This window comes from Entelurus aequoreus, linkage group LG18 (assembly GCF_033978785.1).
Source record: "Entelurus aequoreus isolate RoL-2023_Sb linkage group LG18, RoL_Eaeq_v1.1, whole genome shotgun sequence".
NCBI classification, from domain to species: Eukaryota; Metazoa; Chordata; class Actinopteri; order Syngnathiformes; family Syngnathidae; genus Entelurus; species Entelurus aequoreus.
The window spans coordinates 34,559,549-34,574,234 of NC_084748.1; the positions used below are offsets into that span (position 1 = coordinate 34,559,549).

Genomic DNA, 14,686 nt, shown 5'->3' on the forward strand with positions numbered 1-14,686 from the left:
CGCCTCTGTTCTTTCTTCATTCTTCTCACTCCTAAAAGTCTCCATAGTTGCTGTACCACTGAGCTCTGGCAATGACGTCATTGGAATAGTCCCTACCAGTGGTGTTAGCATCAACCGCGCTCAAAGAGTCAACAGCTCCAGGCCCTTGGTTGTAGGCGGCTAGCCCACCTGCAAGCGTTAAATGCAAATGAGAAAAGAGAATACACTTGTGTTGCAAGTTCATGTAAGAGTTGACGTACAAACCTTTGAGTTGCTCCGATGCAGTCCCTCTAGGAAACTTCCTTCTGATGTCTTGTATAAAACCAGTCAAGATATGTGTGGCATGAGACAGATGTTCCTTACTGTTCCATTCACCTATAAGTCTGTGATGCCGCTTATCAACCTGGGAAGATGAGAAAGTGATGAGAAGAAGACCAACACCTTATTAATCCAAAGACATTCTGACCAATCAGGAGTTCTGTTCATTGAATGGTTGACAGAGAGTTGGTACTTGTGTGTTATACAGTGGAACCTCGATTAACGAATCTATCACGTACTAACTTTTTTGATTTACGAACCACAGACCGAATGAAAATATGCTTTGCTGTTATGAACCATGTCTCAGTGTACGAACGTTTCATCGACCCATTAGCTGTCTCAAATTGACGGCCGCATTCTTTGCAAGTGCGCATTTGTGGGGAGCGGACGTCTTCTTGGTGTGCAAGGCTGTCCCAATTCAAAAAAGCTCCAAGGATCCCTTGAGTCCGGCTGACGAATGTGTGCTTTTCTCCCATTAGCAACAAGTGCACATGTCAAGTAAACATAGCTTCAGCAATAGAAAAAAAGCAACACACCGTTGGTGTATTTATTGACTTATGTAAAGCTTTTGACACAATCGATCATTCCTTACTTCTTGCAAAAATTGGAAAACTATGGCATAAGAGGTGTTTCACAACCGTGGTTAAGTAGTTATTTAAGTAATGGATCTCAATATGTGGAAATTAATAAGACTAAATCACAGCCAAGAAGAGTAACTTGTGAGGTTCCACAAGGCTCGGTATTGGGACCAAAGTTATTTATACTTTATTTAAATATTTGTTCAGTATCTAATAAATTGAAATGTATTATGTTTGCAGATGATACAAATGTATTATGTTCAGGAGGAGACTTGAAGGAAGTGTTGAGGATAATAGAGGCTAAAACAATGGTTTGATATTAATAAGATATCATTAAATGATAAGAAAACAACATTTTTGGTGTTTAGTGGTGCAAGGACAAATTGTGAAGCAAAATTAAAATTAAATCAAGTGGAAATTGATAGAGTATATGAAACTAAGTTCTTGCGAATAATAATTGATCATAAATTATGTTGGAAACCGCATATTGAATATATCAAGGGAAAAATATCCAAATCCATTGCTATTCTTTATAAAGTAAGACACACGCTGAATAAGAAATGTCTGCATATGTTATATTATTTTTTTATTTTTCCATATTTAACATATTGTGAAGTTTGGGGAAATGTTTATAAAACAAACAGACCCAATAATTAAACTTCAAAAAAGGGTAATTAGAATAATACACAAAGTGTGCTACTATGAACCTACCAATCCATTATTCATAAGTTGTAATGTGTTAAAATTTTCAGATATTGTGTTTTTAAAAACAATGGAAATTGTGTTTCGAGTAAAGAACAGCAGCCTTCCAGCTTGTATTCTTAGGTTATTTAAATTAAGAGGAGAAAACTCAAATTTACGGGGGATATTGATTTTTGAAATATGTAACGTAAGAAGGAATACAAAATACAAATGTATTTCAGTTTTAGGAGTTAAATAGTGGAACAAGCTCAGTGATGAGTTGAAGACATGTAGTTCTTTGTTAAGGTTTAAGAAAGCCTTGAAAGGTGCAATAATGGAAAATTATAAAATATAGCAACGATTACTTTCAGCCCATTGATTTTTTGAACGTTGATGTTCCAGCCAATCTAATTTTCAGTGAATGTATAGGATAGGCAAATATAAGCCTTGGCTTCAGCCTATTCCTTTTTCGGTCATTCTTTTTCTTTTTGTGCGTGTATGTAAATGATTGTTAATATGTATAATATGTGCTGTTAAATTGATCACACAAAATGGTTGATTATATGACCGAAATAAACTCATTTCATTTCATTTCATGTACCAGCTCAGCTCTGAAAAGTATTTTCAACATGGCGACGCTACACGGAGAGGAAATAGCAACTTTAAAATGCAAGTATAGCTTTATTTGTTCATTTAAAACCAGACATGTAAAGGTCGTCGTGACATGGGTAACTTAAATTTGTGTTAAAATACGAGCCCTAGACTGTCGTAATATTGAGCGACCTCAGTGTTGTTCGCTTCTCTTTACCCCCCGAGAAAGAGCCTCACCTCTCTGCATTGCAGACGGTTTCATGCACGGAGCTTTTTCCACCTTTTTGAAGTCAAGCTTTGTAGGTACGGTAACACTGTATTTTTGCCTCATCCTTCACTTTAAGCGTGAGTAACGAATGCGTAAAGAACGCACTACCAACCTGGTGAGACCTGATTCCCTACCACTACTTTTTGTAGTAGACAATGGGCGACATTGCCTGCAAATTTAATAGGCAAGATACCCGCAAGATACCCATAAAGTCCTTGGCACACTGTTCAGCTATTAATTGCACAACTCGACAACCCAAAAGACCATATTTGTCATTTTTCAAGCTAACACACAACGAAAGATGGGTATGTGATTATAAATATACAAACGTTTGTATGTTTGAAACTGTGTGTGTGTATATACTGTGTATATATATATATATACCTGTATATGTATAGTCGAGGTTTCTGTGGTTTATCCGTTATACTGTGCTTAATACCGGGGTAAAGCGGAATATACGTTACGTCAAGAAAAAACACTGGCTATTTCATCCCTACAAGCCTGTTTCGCAGGTTTCCCTGTTCTTCAAAATCCCCTGAAGAGCAGGGAAACCTGCAAAACGGGCTTGTAGGGATGAAATAGCTTCTGTGTTTTTTACTGACCTAACGTATATATGTATATTTGTATGTAGTTCTACACAATATAAAATAAAACTGGTTTGTTTCTTCATATGACCATAATACATATTTCCATGCACTGTACACTGGCGTTGAAAGTGTTTTGTTTTTTTACAAACTCCTAAGAGCAGTAATATTTTCGTTTAGACATAATTGGCCAAATAAATAGTCGACCTACAGTACATGACAGTATCAAAGATGCATTAACCTTTATATTTTAGTCGACAAATTTTACTGTAATTTTAGTAAGCTAAAACTAGACTAAAATGTAATCAGTTTAGTTGACTGAAATATGACTAAAACTAAAATGCCTTTTTGTCAAAAGATTGACTAAAGCTACTGTAAATTAAAAACTGCTGTCAAAACGAACACTGATGCGAGCATTATTCAAATCTGCAAATCTATGTTCGGCACAAAACTCGAGACAAAAAAACACAACATTTTTTTCTGTATGACTTTGCAATGCAACTCTGAGTGACAGGTGACCAACAAACTGTTTAATTTTTGTAACGTCTTTCGAGACGCTTTAAACAGGATAGGAATTGTATCGCTCATTTTATTGAGCAAAACTATTTGTCGGCCGTAACCAAACCAAAAAAAACATTAGTCCCCAACTCCTTGTTTCTCTTTTTTTTTTTTTTAAAAAAAGGCCATAGATTCGACTGATCGTCGATGATGGTCAAAATGTAATGATGAAAGTCTTTAGTTAAAACTAGCCCGAGTGATTACAGTCAAACATGTAGCATCATGCTCTCAGGCTGCATGAGTGCTGCCAGGACTGAGGAGCTGCGGTTCATAAACGTTTTTAATCCACAACTCCTTACATATTGAGCCACACCACTAATAACAATTTATTTATACCAACCTGCATGAGGCCGAAGGCGTTGCCATGGTCTCCACAGCCATTCGAGTCCAGTGCGTTCCCAGCCCTGGACTCTCTGGAGATGATGCCAGCAATGATGGCAGGATCAACTCCCTTTGCATTTCCCACTTGGGTAATGATGGACTTGTACTGGTTCATCCTGCCCAGATCTGTTTGTGCCATGTCGTGAGACGCCGGCACACCTTTAAAGACACACAAGACAGAAGCATGTGGGTGGCAGTGATAGCACACAGGTGCGTTCACACTCCACACGGAGCAAGTGGATGTTTTTATTTATTACCTCTGAGACCTTTGTTGTCCTGCCGAGATGTTTCTGGTCCTGCACCAGTTGTTTGAGCCCCCATAAGAGCACTGTGAGCTAAAAAAATAATAAAAAAATGTAAAAAAGTCTCCATTCGACTATGTCATTTAAAGGCATGCATTCTTCACTGTTAAAAAAGCAGCTCTTACACATTGTCCTTTGTAGTCTTGCCCACTTTTAGCAGGAAACAACCGGGTGTAGTTTGTATAGCTTAACACAGTCATGAAAAAATAGAAGAAATACATGTGAATATGACAATCACATATTTTTTGTTTTTTCCCCAGGTATGACTTAATTCCCAGCTCACATGTGTAAATGGTTTTCCCCTTGCCAAGATTTTAAATGTCATCTCAAGAACTTAGTTACTTATTTTTAGTCATTGACTTTACATCCTAATCTTAAATTTAGCATATTTGGTCTATCCTGGTTTAAAAACATTGAAATTAACTATTCAAAAGAGACATTTTGGTTTTCCCCACATAGAACATCTTCTTCAGAGATTCTGCATCATGCCAAGGATGCTTCATTTAAGAAGTGAAGGTTGAATAATGCTTGTTTTCAGAATAAAATGCTTATTTGTGCTAAATCGTAGAGGTTCAAATCTTAATTTAGGTTGTCTTATCAAGTAAAATTAACTGGGTGCATGGGCAGTTTTTAGTATTTGTTTTCCCTCAATTCCAGTCTTTTTAGCTTATATTTTGTCAGCTCTTTTTTTTGCAGTGTAGTCATTGATATTTTACACATGCAAACAGCAAATAAACCATTTAAAATAAACTAAGACATGGCAACTATGAATGGCATTCTACACTTAGCTAGCAGAGGTATTGTTGTAGAAATGGATTAATTCAAATTAGAGAAAGATCTGTTCCAATCCACTCACCTGTGCTTGATGGTGTCTCGTTGGTGTTCAGTGTGTCTTCACGCCAGTCAGCCTTCTGCAGTCTTCTAGAAACATGACATCTGCCTTTATACTCAAACTTAAGTTTCATTTTGACCAATTCCATGTGAATCTTACTTTCACCCCTCACTCACCAGTCACAGTACAAATGGTTTACTGAGCTCAAAAGACAAATGTGCGTATTGCTTCGTCAGCTTTATGGAGAATTTGTTAGTCACTCTTATTATGCACAACAACATTGATTTATCTTTTACAGAATGATTAAAGAGCATATGTAGCTGTGCAAGAGTACATGGTAAACCTCACTCTCTGATGCCTTAAAGGGGTAATTTTATGGGTTTTTTCCACATTTAAAACCTGTCCTTGTGGTCTATATTTTTTGTTCTCAAACTTTTTTCACCAAGTACCACCTCAGGAAAAAACTTGGCTCTCCAAGTACCAACGTAATAAACGACATTAAAACACGGTAGCGTAGTAGGCCTAAGTCGTTAAAAACAGCAGAGGTTTTGTTTAACAAGCATATTCAATATTTTTTTCCACTCTATTCAGACTACAATGGCAGTCTTGCGCAAAGTATTTTGGGTACATTTCAAAGACTCAGAAGTAATGTGGCTCCTGAGAAGCCAGAACAATATTGTTCTGCCAAGAAAGTATGTTCACTGTACAAACATACATATACATGTACATATACATTCACTGTACAAACATACATATACATGTACATATACATTCACTGTACAAACATACATATATAAATACTGTACATATACTCTCACTGTACAAACATACTGTCATGTCTGTTGATCATGTTTTTGTTTGGCCATGTGCTGTTTGTTTTTTGGACTCTTCTTTAGTTCCTTGTTTTGTTAGGTTTCCATGGTCACCCATTAGTTTTCACCTGTCATGTCACGCACCTGTTTCACGTTTTGAGTCACGCACCTGTTAATCATGTCTGTGTTTAAGTCTTTCTTTATGTTCACTCGTTCATTGTCTTTGTCACACCGGTTCATGTCTCTTGCTGACCAAGTATGTCATAGTCCAGGGGTCGGCAACCCAAAATGTTGAAAGAGCCATATTGGACCAAAAAAACAAAAACAAATCTGTCTGGAGCCGCAAAAAATTAAAAGCCATATTACATGTGTCATGAGATATAAATGTAATTAAGAGGACTTAAAGGAAACTAAATTAGCTCAAATATAGCTACAAATGAGGCATAATGATGCAATATGTACATATAGCTAGCCTAAATAGCATGTTAGCATCGATTAGCTTGCAGTCATGCAGTGACCAAATATGTCTGATTAGCACTCCACACAAGTCAATAACATCAACAAAACTCACCTTTGTGCACTCATGTACGACGTTAAAAGTGTGGTGGACAAAATGAGACAGAAAAAGAAGTGGCATAAAACACGTCCTAGAAAGTCGGAGAAAGTTATGCATGTAAACAGACTATACGGTGAGTTCAAGGACCGCCAAAATAAGTAGGACAAAACGGCGCTCGCCAAATACTTGAATCAGTGAAGCATATTTAATATAAACAGTGTGATTTATAACAATTACGGAGGTTTGTGTCATGTTTGTCCTCCTACAGAAACCATACTAAAACAAAATTTTATTTTTTTTTTTCCCCCTCATCTTTTTCCATTCTTCATACATTTTTGAAAAATCTCCAGAGAGCCACTAGGGCGGCGCTAAAGAGCCGCATGTGGCTCTAGAGCCGCGGGTTGCCGACCCCCGTCATAGTCCATGTCATAGCTTCTGCTAACTAGCAGCTTCTTTTGTGTTTTAGGCACGCTTGCCTTTTTTGTTGTATTTTTGTGTTTGTGGTAGTGAGTGACTTTGTTAAATAAATCCAAGCCTACCTTCACGCTGTCGTCCGAAGCTGTCTTTTGCGTTGGAAGAACAACCCCGCAGCGAGCGAGCTGCGGGGTTGTTCTGATTAACAGGTGCGTGACTCAAAACGTGAAACAGGTGCGTGACATGACAGGTGAAAACTAATGGGTGACCATGGAAACCAAACAAAACAAGGAAGTGAAACCAGGAACTAAAAAAGAGTCCAAAAAACAAACAGCACATGGCCAAACAAAAACATGATCAACAGACATGACACATACGTATACACATACTGTACAAATATACATACATACACTCATGCATATAATCACGTTTCCTCAAACATAAATTAACGTTGTTACCCTAGGGGAAACTGGGTAACACACGGCACACTGACAAAGCTCAACCTATGGTTACTATAACAATCTACAAGGTTAATATAGTTGGCTTCTCTTCCTTCCCCTCCATTTACCTGCTTTCTTTTGTATTTCAACTTATCATTACATATATGTATTGTTGCATTTGAACAATTGTATTGTTGATAATAGAGGTAAATTATTGTTATTATTCATTATCAATAATGCTATTTCTATTGGTATTTGTATTGCTCCATTTGTAGTGTAATAATGCTCATTGTCATTTCTGTATTATTATTTATTTCGCTAACTGCTTCTTTGCTATCACTTTTACCATCATATTTGTACATATCCTATTTGCTGATGTTGTTCTATTGTTGTTGTTATTGTTATTGTTGTGTTTGTTGTTTTTGTCTCTGTCTTATCCCCCTCTTGTCCCCACAATTTCCCCCTCTGTATTCCTTTTTTTCCTCTTTCTATCCCCTCCTGCTACGGCCCGGCTGCACCAAATTATAATATAAATCCATTTGATAAAGTCAAATACAAATAAGGCAACAAGAGAAGTATCCCACACTTCTCTTATGTAAAGTAAATCTGTACAGCCGATATGGGCATCTACATCAACTATATGATTTGCCTGAGATGCTGGACAGGACAAAAAAAAAAAAAAAAGAAGTATGTTATGTGTTAATTAATTTTTATGAAACTTGGTTAAAGGTTATACTGCGATAATAACTGTGATATGTTATTTTCATATTGTTACATCGCTATTGTTGGCTGCACTAGTAAACATAGTTCATTGTTTTCCTTTTTCCTTTGTCGTTGTTCCCCTCTAAACCAGGGAGGCCCCTGGCCCACTTTGAGTAGTTTTAATTGTTTACATTTAACTTTCAGTTTTGTTTTCAGTCACATATCATGAATTATTTGTTCACTCACTCCCCCATACCCCCAGAGAGAGGGTCGTCAAGGTTTTATTTTCATTTTTTTCCCACATCAAGGATCCTAACCTTTACTTTCATTTTACTCACATTATACACGGTTTAGCAGAACACATGCATGGTAATGCATCCTATCGCTATGTAATTGATTAATTGTGCTAATGCTCCAAAGCATTCACACATACTGTATGGTTTTCTACACCAAAATCCATCTATTTATTCAACTTATTATTATTATTATTATTATTATTCTCCAGATTTTGGCGCGTTCTACCTTCCACATTTTTCACCCGATTCAAACCGTTCCAACTTCAAACTGTTCAGCCTATTCGGGAATCGCGGGCTTTCCCTTGACAAATTCCCAAAATTTCCAGATTTCCCAGAATTCCAAGTTTTCCAGGACATTTTTCCCATTCAAAATGAATTGGCCATTTTTCAAACTTCCACATTTTTCAACCTATTCAAACTATCCCACCTTCAACATATTCCACCATTCTGGAAATTCAAACATCCCTTTTTTCCAAGTTCCAAAAAAAAATTCCAGGATTTTCCAGAATTCCTGGTTTTCCAAAGCCCTATTTCCACCCTTTTTTCTGGCGACTACTACTTCCACATTTTTCAACGCATTTCATCCCTTTGGTCAAAACATTCCTCTTAAATCAAGACAAAAAACAGTTGCTTTTTGAACTGGAAAAAATCCAGCTTTTCCGGAAATTCCATAATACCATTTCTCAATTAAACATGTTACTACTTCAACATTTGTCCACTGATTACAAAAATTTTAACACCAACCCTTTAAACTCATTCCGACCATTCAAGTTTTTTTTACCATTTTCAAAAAAATCCCGCTTTTCCCAAAATTCCCTTTTTTTTTCTTATATTCCCATTGAAATCAATGGGACATTCTTCAAAGTTCCACAACTTACACATGTTTCATCTGATTCAAACTGTTCCAACTTCAAAATATTCAGCATGTTCAGGAATTGTGTGCTCTACTTCAACAATTCTAAAAAAACATTCCCGGATTTCCTGTAATTTATTTTTTGTTTTGCATTTTCCCCATTCAAGATGGATTGGCCATTTTTCAAACTTCCACAATCCCCACATTCTTCAACCCATTCAAACCGTTCCACCTTCAACACAATACACCATTCTGGAAATTCAAACTACCCTTTTTTCAAGTTAAAAAAAATTCCAGATTTTCCCCAAATTCCCTAATACCATTAGCTACTTCAACATGTATTGCCTGATTTAAACAATTCTAACACCAACCAATTCAGCTCAATTAGGACATTCATGCTCCTAATTATTTTCAAAAAATCTTGCTTTTCCCAAATTTCCAGGAGTTTCCCATTGAAATGACTGGGACATTTTTCCAAGTTGCACAATTCCCACATTGTTCAACCTATTCCAACATTAACACATTCCACTCATCCTGGACATTCAAACTAACGCTTTCCCATGTTCCAAACCAAATTCCGGTTTTCCTGGAAATTCTAACTCTTCAACATTCAAACCATTCCAACATTCAAACCATTTCAACGTTCGAAACGATTTCAACATTTAAACCATTTCTACATTCATCCTACATTCCATTAGCATTTCAGTTCAAGGTCAGCTCTTCAACATTCAAACCATTCCAACATTCAAACTATTTTTACATTGATACTACATTCTGTCAGCATTCCACTTCAACTTCAGCATTGGAGCATTCACACGCAATTCCTTCATGAATTGCATCATCTAGTTCTATTTCCTATTGCTTCAGTGTGTGCTGGAAACTAAACCTAAACCTATTGTACGTGTTTTTGGACAGTGGGGAGGTAAACAATCATATAGAATTGATGCAAACACTCCAACCCCAGAACCCCCTCACTTTTTTAGCACGTTTTAGTGTTTTGGGTATGGCCCTAATCAGGACTGTCGCAACCGGGTCGGCAAACTAGTCAGTTGTGGTTAAAAAATGAAACAAACTTACCCTCCAGAAAGCCAAACGACGAACATGAGCAAGAGAGAAGAAAACTGCAAAATGCCGTTAAGACTGCTGCTGCAGTAGGAAAAGCAATAGTGAATGATCTCGTCAACGGGAAGTGCGGGGGGAAGGGAGTACATCAAAATGAGCGCACAGGACCAGAACTCAAATACCACAGGCGGAGAAAAAGCAAACATGGGACCAAAACTGTCACAAGGTTACAAAGCCATTAAACTTTAAAGGCCTACTGAAATGATTTTTTTTAATTTAAACGGGGATAGCAGATCCATTCTATGTGTCATACTTGATCATTTCGCGATATTGCCATATTTTTGCTGAAAGGATTTAGTAGAGAACATCGACGATAAAGTTCGCAACTTTTGGTCGCTGATAAAAAAAAGCCTTGCCTATACCGGAAGTAGCGTGACGTCACAGGAGGAAGGACTCCTCACATTTTCCCTATTGTTTACACCAGCAGCTAGAGCGATTCGGACCGAGAAAGCGACGATTACCCCATTAATTTGAGCGAGGATGAAAGATTTGTGGATGAGGAAAGTGAGAGTGAAGGACTAGAGAGGCAGTGCAGGACGTATCTTTTTTTCACTCTGACCGTAACTTAGGTACAAGGGTTCATTGGATTCCACACTTTCTCCTTTTTCTATTGTGGATCACGGATTTGTATTTTAAACCACCTCGGATACTATATCCTCTTGAAAATGAGAGTCGAGAACGCGAAATGGACATTCACAGTGACTTTTATCTCCACGACAATACATCGGCGAAGCTCTTTAGCTACTGAGCTAACGTGATAGCATCAGGCTCAAATGCAGATAGAAACAAAATAAATAAACCCCTGACTGGAAGGATTGACAGAAGATCAACAATACTATTAAACCATGGACATGTAACTACACGGTTAATAATTTCCAGCTTGGCGAAGCTTAACAATGCTGTTGCTAATGACGCCATTGAAGCTAACTTAGCTAGGGGACGGTGGCGGCGGCGGGCGTTGTAGCTTTCGACGACACCCCGGCCGCCATCAGAGTCGGCAAGAAACATATATTTCCCCAAAGTTACGTACGTGACATGCACATAGCGACACGCACGTACGGGCAAGCGTTCAAATGTTTGGAAGCCAAAGCTGTACTCACGGTAGCGTGTCTGCTATCCATCTCAAAGTCCTCCTGGTTGTGTTGCTGTAGTCCGCCGCTAATACACCGATCGCACCTACAGCTTTCTTCTTTGCAGTCTCCATTGTTCATTAAACAAATTGCAAAAGATTCACCAACACAGATGTCCAGAATACTGTGGAATTTTTTTGTATTGGATTCAATGTGTCCGAATACTTCCGTATCAACCATTGACGTCACGCGCATACGTCATCATACATGGACGTTTTCAACCGGAAGTGTGGCGGGAAATTTAAAATTGCACTTTATAAGTTAACCCGGCCGTATTGGCATGTGTTGCAATGTTAAGATTTCATCATTGATATATAAACTATCAGACTGCGTGGTCGGTAGTAGTGGGTTTCAGTAGGCCTTTAAGCACTTCCTGTTTAGCATTCTCATGTTGGCAGTTCACCATTAAAAACGCGTTTAGAAAAGCAATCGAGAGTTTCCTAAAACCGCCGCATAAATGTCAACTGCCACAACACATTCATTCATCATCATTCAAATATTACAATTATAATATAAACAAAACAACTGTCAAAATGACCACAATAGCTGAATTGAAGGTAACATAACTACAAACGTAACCAATGTGAACATGGAAGATTTAAGCATAAAATAAAATAGAATAAACACAACAACTGTAGAAACACACAGTCTTACAATGGAGTCCAGGGTGCGCATCGCATTGTCAACCAATTGCGAGCGCTGCACGGAACTGTAACTACAAAGATGGTCATGTTGACTTATGTCTTTGCATCTTACCGTTTCGTTATTTTACCCATTGAATGGTTCATTTAAAACAAAAGTGTCATGATCCGTGGCCCGGATCCTGTTTTGTTTAGTCATGTTCTGTTAGTTTTGGACTCTCTCTGTTCCTGTTTTGTGCACTCCTGGGTTTGTTTTGGTCACCATGGGTACTGATTGGTTTCACCTGCCTCTGGTTAGTGTTCGGCACGTTCACCTGCTGCCGGGCACCAATCAGAGAGCTATTTATTGACGTTGCTCGCCACACTCTGTCTGGCTTCGTTGTTTGCTGTATGCAACAGGCACGTGGGGTTATTTCTTGTTTCTATGTTTCGTGATTCCTGTGCTAAGTTTGTACCGTGCGATCGGCACGCAGCCCTTTAGTTTGCTTCCTGTTTTTTGTACACTGTAAAAAAAAAAAGTTGAGAAAACGCAAATTTTCAAGGCAACATGATGCAACCAGATTTTTGCGTTTTCTCAACTTTTGACTACTATTGTTGACTTAACTAAGATTTACAAGTTGAGATAAGAGTTATGTCAACTCGGATCTTCTTGTTCACCTTATTATGATATTTTTGTGGGACCAACAATAAAATTCATGCTTCAATTCCATGTATTTTTACCTTCAGCAAACTCATATATTCTTGTTGAACTTTGACTACTGTTGTTGACTTAACTAAGATTTCCAAGTTTAGATAAGAGTTATGCCAACTCGATCTTGTTCACCTAATTATGATATTTACATCGGACCAACAATAAAGTTCATGCTTCAATTCCATGTATTTTTACCTTCAACTAACTCGGAAATTCTTGTTACTTCAGTTAGAAAACTTCCTTTACAAGTCAAGTAACATTTATGTTGCTGTAAATGTTTTTAAGAAATGCTGAATGAATAAATAAAATAAAGAGCACACATCAAAATATATCTAAAACCTTGTTTATATCTAAAACCTTGTTTATTTCTCATTCAGAAGGGTTAAATTGGGTGTGTCAGAGACCTTGACACTTTCCCAGGTATTTTCTTTAAAGTGAATAAAACACTTCCCTAACAGTAAAATTGGATCCCTGTAACACTGAAGTTAAAAGCTAAGAAATAAATGTTTTTACAGCAGCCAGGCAATATAATTGTGTAATGATTTGATGATAGAATTATCATCATAGATAGAGAAAATGTGTTTTGTAAATTAGAACAGTTGACAAACTTGATCAGTTGACAGTGAATATGCACCTCATGTCCCCTCTGCCTCTGAAATAGATTAACGATTCTTTATTTTCTTTTTTTTTTAAAGAATCTCTATTTCCGAGGCAGAGGAGACTTGAGCACAGAGCCAAGCTTGAAAAAGATAATCTGAATGGCTTCATATGTGTACTTCATCTCCTTTGGATAATCAATGTTCATGGTCGATATTAACACCCACTCACTCGTGCCCCTGAAACGGAATCTACGGGGTTTCCAACAAAAAGACGTTTGCCTAACTGCAACTCAAAAATCCTTGTTGTAGTGATTTGAAAATACCTTTTGATGCAACGATAGAGAGAAGTTTGCTGGCCAGACACTGTTTTTGTAGTTAAACATAGTGAAACCTTATTTCTGAGTCCCACTAACTTGAAAACTTTAATTAGTCCAACAATTGCAAATCGTATTTTTTACAGTGTATGTGTTATGAATTACGAAGATTAAATCATATCCTACCTTCACGCTTTGTCTGGAGTTATCCTTCTGCATCTTGGAAGAACGACCCCGCAGTAAGATGCGACCCCCACGTGACAGAAAGAAGGTATTTTGCGTCGATACTGCATCAGTCTGCCGCCATCTGCTGCCAGCCACAATAGGAGCACCTGATCGCTTGCCCCTGCGCTGATTTCTTTTTTGCCGCGCAGTAGCGTCAGTCAATCCAGAGGGCGCTTGAAGTCAGCTGACATGTCATCTTTAAACAGTGTCATGAGTTACACTAAAATTACTATTGCGACATCCAGTGGACAGATTTAGAACAGCAGTTTGTTTCGTTAAAAAAGTGCAGCTCATTTTTATACTGAACTAACTCATCTCGCGGGCCGGATTAAACCCCTGATCTATGACATTGATGGAGCTAGCGGAGGAGTTAACCTGCATGGATAACAAGAAATATTCAGTGGGTATATTTATTGATTTAATAAAAGACTATTGTCAAAATCATGAAATATTGTTTTAGATATTTGAGATGTGTCATGTCAGAGAGTTGGCTTTACATTGACTGAAAAGCTGTATCGAAAATCAACCATTTTTAAGACATAGCTCAGACCACAGCTCAGTGGCCTTGTGGTTAGAGTGTCCGCCCTGAGACTGGGAGGTTGTGAGTTCAAACCCCGGCCAAGTCATACCAAAGACTATAAAAATGGGACCCATTCCCTCCCTGCTTGTCACTCAGAATCAAGGGTTGGAATTGGGTGTTAAATCACCAAATGGTTACCGAGCGCAGCGCACGCTGCTGCTCACTGCTCCCCTCACCTCCCAGGAGGTGAACGTGGGGATGGGTCAAATGCAGAGGACAAATTTCACCACACCCAGTGT

General features: G+C 37.9%; 1 protein-coding gene across 4 annotated transcripts in view; it reads right to left on the reverse strand.

The window, feature by feature from the left end:
• Nucleotides 1-10,372, reverse strand: part of LOC133634064 (lysozyme g-like) — a 10,453-nt gene extending 81 nt beyond the window's left edge. The window contains exons 1-7 of one of the 4 annotated variants that reach the window (XM_062027031.1): nt 10,223-10,372; nt 5,097-5,161; nt 4,366-4,426; nt 4,196-4,273; nt 3,898-4,097; nt 244-382; nt 1-168 (exon numbers count right to left, since the gene is read on the reverse strand). The exon at nt 1-168 is cut by the window's left edge and continues 81 nt beyond it. In XM_062027031.1, coding sequence (XP_061883015.1) covers nt 32-168; nt 244-382; nt 3,898-4,097; nt 4,196-4,273; nt 4,366-4,369 — 558 coding nt within the window. In that variant the 5' untranslated portion in view covers nt 4,370-4,426; nt 5,097-5,161; nt 10,223-10,372 and the 3' untranslated portion in view covers nt 1-31. Of the gene's footprint in view, nt 169-243; nt 383-3,897; nt 4,098-4,195; nt 4,274-4,365; nt 4,427-5,096; nt 5,162-6,455; nt 6,478-6,979; nt 7,050-10,222 lie in introns of those variants that run through there. The other 3 variants (XM_062027033.1, XM_062027032.1, XM_062027034.1) reach the window with 3 other exon arrangements.
• Nucleotides 10,373-14,686: the final 4,314 nt, after the last annotated feature.